Source organism: Mus caroli, unplaced genomic scaffold (genome assembly GCF_978045245.1).
Source record: "Mus caroli unplaced genomic scaffold, Mus_caroli_1 scaffold_13, whole genome shotgun sequence".
Lineage (NCBI taxonomy): Eukaryota > Metazoa > Chordata > Mammalia > Rodentia > Muridae > Mus > Mus caroli.
In genome coordinates this window covers 20529655-20539047 of record NW_028227268.1, presented here as the reverse complement: position 1 = coordinate 20539047, position 9393 = coordinate 20529655, and the positions used below count along the sequence as shown (strand labels likewise).

At 48.3% G+C, this 9393-nt stretch overlaps 1 protein-coding gene across 3 annotated transcripts; it reads left to right on the top strand.

Annotated features, from left to right (window-relative positions):
• Nucleotides 1-6029, top strand: Rdm1 (RAD52 motif containing 1). Of its 3 annotated transcripts, none has more exons than XM_021177177.2 (7): nt 1-101; nt 333-512; nt 1187-1309; nt 1775-1934; nt 3774-3872; nt 4749-4834; nt 5689-6029. In XM_021177177.2, the coding sequence occupies exons 1-7, from the start codon at nt 6-8 to the stop codon at nt 5797-5799; spliced, it is 855 nt and encodes a 284-aa protein (XP_021032836.1). In that variant the 5' UTR covers nt 1-5; the 3' UTR covers nt 5800-6029. The 3 variants fall into 3 exon arrangements, with proteins under 3 accessions (XP_021032836.1, XP_085685674.1, XP_029338911.1); XM_085829548.1 differs by lacking the exon at nt 1-101 and adding an exon at nt 132-250 and having other exon boundaries at nt 349-512; XM_029483051.2 differs by lacking the exon at nt 1-101 and adding an exon at nt 132-250.
• The last annotated feature ends 3364 nt before the right edge of the window (nt 6030-9393 follow it).

The window sequence follows — 9393 nt, the reverse complement described above, 5'->3', positions numbered from 1 at the left end:
TTACCATGGCGGAGTTGATCTCTTTCGTAGTTCCCACCCAGAGCGACAAAGTTTTGTTGGTGTGGGATTTGAGCGCTGGTCCCCCAGCCGAAGCCTTAAGTGTGAGGGGCTGCGCGGAGAGGGAAGGGGGTGGGGGGATAGGAGGCGTGGGCCCGCGTTGAGGGAGGGGCGCAGATGACCCGGGAGCCAGCGAGGCATCCTTAGCCACCAGGGCTTGTCTCCTCCTTAGATGAAGCCCCGCGTTAGTGAAGTGAGTGCTTCCAGCGGAGAAGGGCGGGATCTGGCTTTGACGTGAGGTGGGGGGTCAGCACTCACTCGTGGGCCTCCCACAGCATTCTCTGTTCACAGTGTTCTCTCAGTTTGGCCTTCTGTATTCAGTCCGAGTCTTCCCGAACGCTGCAGTGGCTCGTCCTGGTTTCTACGCCATCATCAAGTTTTACTCCTCGCGGGACGCACAGAGAGCCCAGAAGGCTTGCGACGGGAAGCCCCTTTTTCAGACATCACCAGTGAAGGTGTGTGCAAATGCAGGTTCACAATCAGTTCTAGTAACTGCAGTTCTAAGGGATCCCACGCTCTCTTCTGGCCTCCAGACTTGCACTCCCCGGGCAGTGGTGGCGCACGCCTTTAATCCCAGCACTTGGGAGGCAGAGACAGGTGAATTTCTGAGTTTGAGGCCAGCCTGGTCTACAAAGTGAGTTCCAGGACAGCCAGGGCTATACAGAGAAACCAAAAATAAAACAAAAAAACAAACAAAAATTTCAAGGTACTATTGGGAAGTGAGAATAGGTGGATGGGGGAATTGGAGCTATGAAGGGGTCTCAAGAGCCAGATCAATAATAATATGCAAGTATCATGGAATGGGGCGGAGAGGTAGCCAGATAGGCATAGAAAGTAAAGATAGATCATTTCATTGCTCAGCTATTCAGGTACCATTTTAAGCACAGGTTAGCCTTGTACTGGCTGTGATCAGGGAAAGATGACCTTGAACTTCTGATCTTCCTGACTCTCTGCCTGACTGCTGGGACAGCAGGAGAGTGTCCCCATACCCTGCTTATCCTGTCCTGGGTTTGAATTTAAATTTTCATGCGTGCTAAACAGTTCTTTACCAATTGTTCTGCCTCCCCCTCTTCTCTCTCTCTCTCTCTCTCTCTCTCTCTCTCTCTCTCTCTCTCTCTCTGGATGGCAGGTTCGTCTTGGCACCAGACACAAAGCACTGCAGCATCAGGCCTTTGCCCTAAACAGCTCACGATGCCAGGAACTGGCCAATTACTACTTTGGCTTCAACGGATGGTCCAAAAGGATCATCAAGGTAAACCTTGTGCATCTTTGACTAACAACGCTCTCCCTTGCACATTGTAATCCTAGACTTCAAGGAAGCTTTTACAGGTCTGTGGGGAGGCCAGCTATGTCAGGAGAGAGGTATAGTGAGGATAAGTCTATGTGCTTGACCTGGTTCAGCCTTGATAGTTAGCAATGCCCAGTTCACTGGCGGATGGAGGCCATAGTTTCTCCAGTGTTTGCCTGTTTAGTGAGACGTGGCTGACTGACGGAGTAGCATTCATTTACAAATCCTACATGCTTTTGAAGCTACAGGGTGCTCCAGCTGTTAGCAGGTATTTGGGGGTTAGGTTTTTTTTCTTTCTCCATTGAATTCTCCAGCAAGCTGGGGCTGGGGCTAAGTAATGGAGAGCTTGCCTAGTCTAGTCGGGGAGAAACCTCAGACTTGGTTCTTAGAGAGAAGGAAATCCTAGGATTTGCATCCAACCCCTCCCAGCTGCAGGAGCTCTCCGGACTGGAGGATGCAGCTCTCGCTGTGCCCATGCAGAAGGGGAACCCCCAGTTCTTCTGTGCTGTCGAGGTGGTGCTGCCGTCCTATGGGTGCAGGAGCCCTGGGGTTGGCATCTCTGAGGAGCCTCCGCACCGGCTGGAAGAAGGTATGTCTTTGGCTCAGGGAGGGTGGATATGTCACGGATATGTCTGTCTCTTGGTCTCTCTTCCCTCTCTCCTCTTGTTGTCAGCTACTAGCCAGGCCCTTCCAAAGCCTAGGCAGACTAGACTAGACTGAAGTCTTAGGCAGAATTATTATGCCTTGTAATAGGGACTTTCGCCTTAAGTGCACACTGACAAACCCTTTACATTTACAACAGGACTGCCCTCCTGCCCAGAGGCTTAGGGGAGACCAGAGATTGTGTGTCCCCAGTTTTTGGTCAAGGACTTGCTTTAGGTTGAAATAATTGGCCAGAGTCCTTTATCTTCGTCTTCAATGATCTCAGAAAAGCCCTGCTCTAGGACGGGAGAAATGGCTCAGTATGTTAGCCTGGACTTTTGTTGTAAAGGAATTCTAGCCAGCACTCGGTTCAGGTGGCTGAAACACCTGTCTGCAGATCCAGTAGGCTCTGACACCTCTCTTTTGTTTTGTTTTGGTTTTGGTTTTGGTTTGGTTTGGTTTTTTGAGACAGGGTTTCTCTGTACAGCCCTGGATGTCCTGGAACTTAACTTTGTAGACCAGGCTGGCCTCGAACTCAGAAATCAGCCTGCCTCTGCCTCCCGAGTGCTGGGATTAAAGGTGTGCGCCACCACCACCTGGCATTATTCAAATACTTTAAAAAGAAAAAAAAACTTTTATTGGTTCTTTATAAATTTTACATCATGAACCCCAGTTCCACTCATTCCTTTCCTGCCCCCCACCTTTGCAACCTCTCCTCCAGCAGAGAAAAAAAAATCTCATTGTCGCAGTGTGTCCCGCAGTCTACCCTTTTGTCCACTCTTCTTTGCTTGCAAATGTTCATTGCACTGAGTCATTGATCTGGTTTGAGACCTCTGGCTTCTGCTGCACTAGCAATACTGGAAGCTCACTGGGACTCCTCTCAGACGTCCTGTTGTTACACAGTGTGATGGAGATCATTAAGCCTTGGATCTGTAAGACAGGCCTCTTCATGTGCTCAGCAGTTCATAGATGGGGTAGATGTTGGAGTGGATCTGGGCCTGAGAGGTTTCTGAGTTGGTCAGCCTGACAGCTCTTCTGCACCCACAGCACTGGTGTGGCCGGCAAGGGGCAGAGCCAGCTAGCTCTGCTTTCCTGCCCTTGGTGCTGGCTCATCCTTACCCATGCCATTAGGCTAAGCTATACTGTGCTGCCCACTCTCCTGATTGCTGCAGCAGGTAGGGCTGGGTCGACTCTTCCACCATCATGACCCCAGGGCCAGCTCTCCCACTTGCAGTAGGTAGCAAGGGATGAGGGTGGGAGAGGGCATTTCTTCCTTACCCACACAGCTACATGACAGACAGGTTGGGGGGCCAGCTCTCTCATGCTCACACCCTTGGGGCAGCTCCCCCACAACCCATCACCAGGGTCAGCTCTACCATGCTGCCCAGGTGAGATGCAGGGTCTTATAGTTACTTATTTTTTATTTTGTGTGTATGATATACTTGTGTGTAGTATTTGTAAGTGTGTGTGTGTGTGTGTGTGTGTGTGTGTGCACATAGTACATGGGCCTGTGTGTGTTAGCCCAGAAGCCAGAAGAAGGGATTGGGTGTCTTCCTCTATTTCTGTTTATTCTTTTGAGGCAGGGTCTCTCCCTGAACCTAGAGCTTGCCTCATTTTGGCCAGCTAGAAGATAACAGTCCCACTGTCTGAGACGGACTCACTGCTGGGGCTGTGGACATGCACACAGTAATGCCCAAGCTGTTACCCAAACCCTTCTACAGTGAACACTGAGCCCTCAGCAGCCCGAGTTCGGGTGTTTGCAACCCTTCTGTTTGGTTGGACACAGGGCAGTCCTCGTGTCTTATGAAGAGGAAGACTGCTCAGAAGCTCGCCTTCCAGGCGGCTGTATCAGATGCCTTCCAGAAGCTGACCATCGTGGTTCTGGGTGAGTGTTTCCTGCATGTCCCGGGAGCCTGGGTCTCAGTGAGCAGAAGGTTATTTTAAAATAGTAATCATTGCCAGACTACACAGTGGCGCGAGCCTTTAATCCCAGCACAGGGGAAGCAGAGGCAGGTGCATCCTGAGTTCAAGGCCAGCCTGGCCTACAGAGTGAGTTCCAGGACAGCCGGGGCTACACAAAGAAAAACAAACAAAAAGACAGACTGTCGCCCTCTAGCTTCTAATCCAGTGAGTGCTCTCCTTTCCTGGTTTGAATTTGCTTTGCCTGACATACCTCAGTCTTCAGCCATTTGAATATTTGTTTGTTTGGTTTTTTTTTTTATCCAATTTCTTTCTATCACCTTAATTCTGCTTCTCAGATACCAAAATTGTCTGAACTAAGCATATTTGTTCTCATACTTTTTTGTTTGTTTGTTTTTCAAGACAGGGTTTCTCTGTATAGCCCTGGCTGTCCTGGAACTCACTCTGTAGACAAGGCTGGCCTCGAACTCAGAAATCCGCCTGCCTCTGCCTCCCAAGTCCTGAGGTTAAAGGCGTGCACCACCACTGCCTGGCCATACTTTTTTTTTTTTTTTTGAGGTAGGATCTCCCAGTATGGCCCTGTAGCTCACTATGTAGACCAGGCTGGCTTCGAACTCACAGACACTCTCCTGCCTGTGTCTCCTGGGTGTACCACCATGCCTGACCCTGCTCACGCATTCTTTAAGCAGATGGTTCTGTTAATAACTGCAGTGTGGGATGTGTGACAGTTCTAGAAATATCTTTTTCTTCAGGTTTTAGAAACAGTAAGAGCTCATTGGGTGTGACCGTTGGACATGGGAAGTTTGAGAATGCGACCAACTCTGAGCTTTCTGTCTTTCAGAAAGTGGCAGGATCGCGGTGGAGTACAGGCCCACGGAAGAGGATCTAGATGCCAGAAGTGAAGAAGAACTGCAGAATTTAATCCAGGTACGTGCTGACCACAGCCTGAGGTTTCCGTCCCTGAGATCGCAGAGACCAAAGCGGCCAGCAGGTTCTGGAAGACTGCGCTGTGTAGCAATCTTAAGGAACTTCAGGCTTGGGTTGGTGAGATGGCTCAGTGGTTAAGAGCAGTGGCTGCTTTTTCAGAGGACCTGGGTTCAATTCCCAGCACCCACATAGGCAACTCACACCTGTCCATAACTCCAGTTCCAGGGCTGCTGACACCCTCACACAGACAGACATACAGGCAGAACACCAGTGGACATAAAATAAGTTATGTGTATAATGAAAAAATAGATATAAGTCTGACTCGCTGAATATGAGAGAAAGCAAGTCAGCAGTAGATGCACCGTAGGTGAGGGGACTATTAGAATAGATTCCATCTTCAAACCAACACTAGGTGTCCCGCCATCTCAGGACACTGGTGTGTGTGGTTATGTGCACAGGAGTGGAGATGCCCTAGGAAGCCAGAGGCATCCGATCCATTGAAGCTAGGGTTACAGGTGAGGCCTGGGAACTGAACTCAGCTCCTCTGGGCTCTGACGCTCTTCACTGCTGAGCCATCTGTCGATCCAGCCCCAGCCCCGAGATGAAGGCTTTTTTTTTTTTTTAGCAATTCACAATACGATTATTGTCTGAAGGAGGTCAGCCAGTGTGTACCAGAATCTCTTGTGAGGTAGTAGCTATATCTGCGAGTGAAGGTGGGGTGCAGGTGTTTCCCCAATTCACAGCTGTGAGTGAGGAAACAGGATACCAGATGATGAGGGGCTAGGGGGACAGCGACACCGGAGCAGTCACAGCCTGTATTCTCCCGCCATCCTAATGGGACCTTCATCTTGCAGGTCAGCTACTCTTCTTGGAGTCAGTCCAGCCAAAGGGAGGAAGAATGTCTCTCGGATTTCAGCCTAGAGGAAGAAGACCTGAAGCTGTGTGATCTGCACTATCAGCTCTGACCATGTCAGATGACCTGACCTGCCGTCTGACTTTGACAGGAAGTTCTGCGTGTCCAATCAGTGGGTTGCTGCCCTCCCTCCCTGAGCACTCAAGTGTGAAACCTAGATCTTGCTGGGCTTTGTAGGAGGGCTCCGAGGGAGAGGTCTAAAGGAGGCTTGAGCCCCCGTCACTAAGGTGGAAAAAGGTTCCCCATGCAGGCGTCCCTTCCTAATAAAGACTGCGTAATGAAGGTGTCTTGTAAATAGTGTGTGGTTTGGGTCCCTGACTTCAGGGAGCTTCAGTACGGATTTTTGTCTACTCGTGAGGGCTGTGTCTTGAAGGTCCAGCCTAATCCACTTTGTCCTGTGAGCCCCAAGGAGAAAGTGGATTTCCCTAAGGAGAAACAGCACCTGGCTGTTTTTTATGTTATTCACACACACACACACACACACACACACACACATACACACACACACACACACACATACACACACACACACACACATACACACACACATACACACACACACATACACACACACACATACACACACATACACACACACACATACACACACACACATACACACACATACACACACACATACACACACACATACACACACACACATACATACATACACACACACACATACACACACACATACACACACATACACACACATACACACACACACACATACACACACACATACACACATACACACACACACATACACACACACACATACACACACACACACATACACACACACATACACACACATACACACACATACACACACATACACACACACATACACACATACACACACATACACACACACACATACACACACACACATACACACACACATACACACACACACACACACACACACACACGTCAGAGTTGGATCTTGACTTTGATTTCCCTGCTCTTTGAAGATCTTGGGTCCACTCCTCCCTCTTAGATGTTTGCCCCATCTAAGGAGTTCACCAGGACAGTTTGCTTTCAAACCAGGATTCCAATTCCTCTGGGGAGCTATTATATCCTGAATCTGGGCAGTTGACTGCTCCACCCCAGAAGGTTCCAGTGCTAAAGGGCCATCAAAATATGGCTCTCCTATTCTCCACTCCAAGGATCCAGACTGTTGGTCTAGGTCAGTTGAGATATCCAGGCCATGTAAAACGCTTGCTCCCCTTCTAGGTAGCTAATCAGAGAGTACAATAGAAGCAAAGGTTTCAGTTGGAACCTGAAGAAGGATGTAGCTTAGCAATGATACTGCCAAACTCCAAACCAATGGATTCAAGGTCAGCATCAGCAGTGCTGCTTATGGCCCGGAGAGTTGACTCAGTGGTTAAGAGCACTTGTTCTTGCAAAGGACCAGGGTTTGATTCTCGGCACCCACATGGAGGCTCACCATTTCTGTAAGTACCTTGTGGCAAACAGACAGATATGCAGTCAAAGCACTCATACACCGAAAATAAATCTTCAAACAAAACAACAACAACAAAAATCAGTGTGGCGTTTTAAAAATGTGTTTTATGTGTGAGTGTGTGTTCAGGGAGCCAGAAGATGGCATCAGACACCCAGCTGAATTTATACATAGGCAGTTGTGAACCAGCTGACCTGAGGGCTGGGAACCCAACTCTGGTCACCAGACAGGGCAGCGGGTGCTTTTAACTGCTGAGCCTTCTTTCCAGATTTCCCCTAACCCCCTTCCCCCAGACACACGTTTTAGGAAACGGTTCTCTTGTATCCTGCCATCTCCTTCTCAAGCACTAGGCTTAAATGCGGCCACCACTGCTGCCCAGCTAGCTCTTGTCCCCAGTTTTAACAAAATTGTTTATGCGAGGTCATAGGTCCTAAGGACAATTGCTTTTTCTGATTCCGTAAACAAAAGCGTGTTTTGCTCAAGATGACCTCCCTGCACGGTAGACAGAATGTAACTTTGTATTCTTTGCCTTATAACCCCCTGCCGGCTGTGGGTGGAGCCACATTTAGGAGATCTGGCACGCATATATGAATAAAAAAACTTTGTTACATTTTATTCACTGTCAGACTGGTGAGTCTCTGAACGACCCCAGACCCATAACAACCTAGGCGGGTCTCAAAATCTTTCTTCATCATTTTTTTAGAAATAGAAACAAAGATGGTTAAAGACTGGAAACTGGGGAAAGGTCGTGCCTGGCATGAAGCTCACCAGACTTAGGACGGCCTTGAAGGAGTCCTGCCTCCTCCTGCAGGTTTGCATGACCACTCTGATTTGGTCTCACCCACTAGGGGCCCTTGGTCCCCATGAGATCCCCCACCTGCTGACACACTCTCCACTAGAAATGGTTGATGTAAAAACCATAGCTCTCATCTTAAAGTGACTAAGAGACAGTTTGCTCTTGAGCTGTCTTGGAGGACGGTGGCCCAGAAGCAGATTTAGGTTATCGCAGATTCTATGTTCCAACGTGGAAGCAATTTCACAAGGGTTTTTTTTTTTTTTTATAGTTTTATAGAACTAAGAAAGTCATAAATCAAGGCAATTTTCCCCTGGGTTTTTAGAGACAGGTTCTCTTTGGGTAGCCCTGGATATCTTGGAATTAGCTCTGTAGACCAGTCTGACCTTTAACTCGAGAAAGATCTTGCTTCTCCTTCCCAAGTGCTGGATTAAAGGCATCACCGTCTTACCTAAGTCATGGTGTGAGACCCTGGCTTAAAGCGTTTCTCCCTGGAAGGTAGAGCCCCTAAAACATTTCCCCAAGCTTGTTTTCCCTGATCTTTAAAAATACAGCTAAAAAGAAGCTCTTTGTTCTGTATAGCCAGCAAAAGGCTTTTTTGTTTCTATACTGTACAACCAGAGATGCTGGCCTTCCTGTGCCAAGGACACGGAGATAAAAATTCAGAAAGAACTCACTGCTCACTCCTGCCTTGTAAATGTCACCAAGGACACCTGGAAGAGAAAAACTCCCAACTCTCCTCCCAACTTCTCCCAATTCCTCAGCTAGCTGTTAAAAGCCCCCTAATATCACCTTTCGGGGTCGAACTCCCCTGCCCTGCGAGGCGCGAGGGGTTCGTCCTCAGCTAGCTGATAATAAAACCTCTTGCAGCTTGCATCAGGTGTGGTTTTCTCTCAGGACGGTGAGGTGTTGGCCAGTTCATCCTGGGACTTGAGCGGAGGCCCGACATCCAGGGCCTTACAATGGTAATGTTAAAATATAGTGATGGGTGTATCAGAGAGGGAGATATATTGAGATAGGAGGATCTATTTTATGGACCAAGATGCTATCTATTGACAATCTTAGCTCTTGGGTAGATGGAAGCTTGTGTTCTACTGAGTAGCTTATAAGAGGTATTTATTCTCATGCTCTAAGTGTTAGTTCAGATAAAGAGTGAAGCACTAGACGGCTGCCTCCAGAAGGCGAAAACTAGCCCAAGATAAAGTAATTAGCCCCCGAGCCTACAAAATTCCAGTTTTCCCACAGTAGTTAGATATACTCATACTGTTTATCAGACTCTAGACAAACTCCATCCAGGAGTTATGTTCACAGTCAGACACGGCTTCTTTTTGAGAATTTTCATTCACAAGATCCAGTCTTGGATCTTTTCACAAAATAGGTAA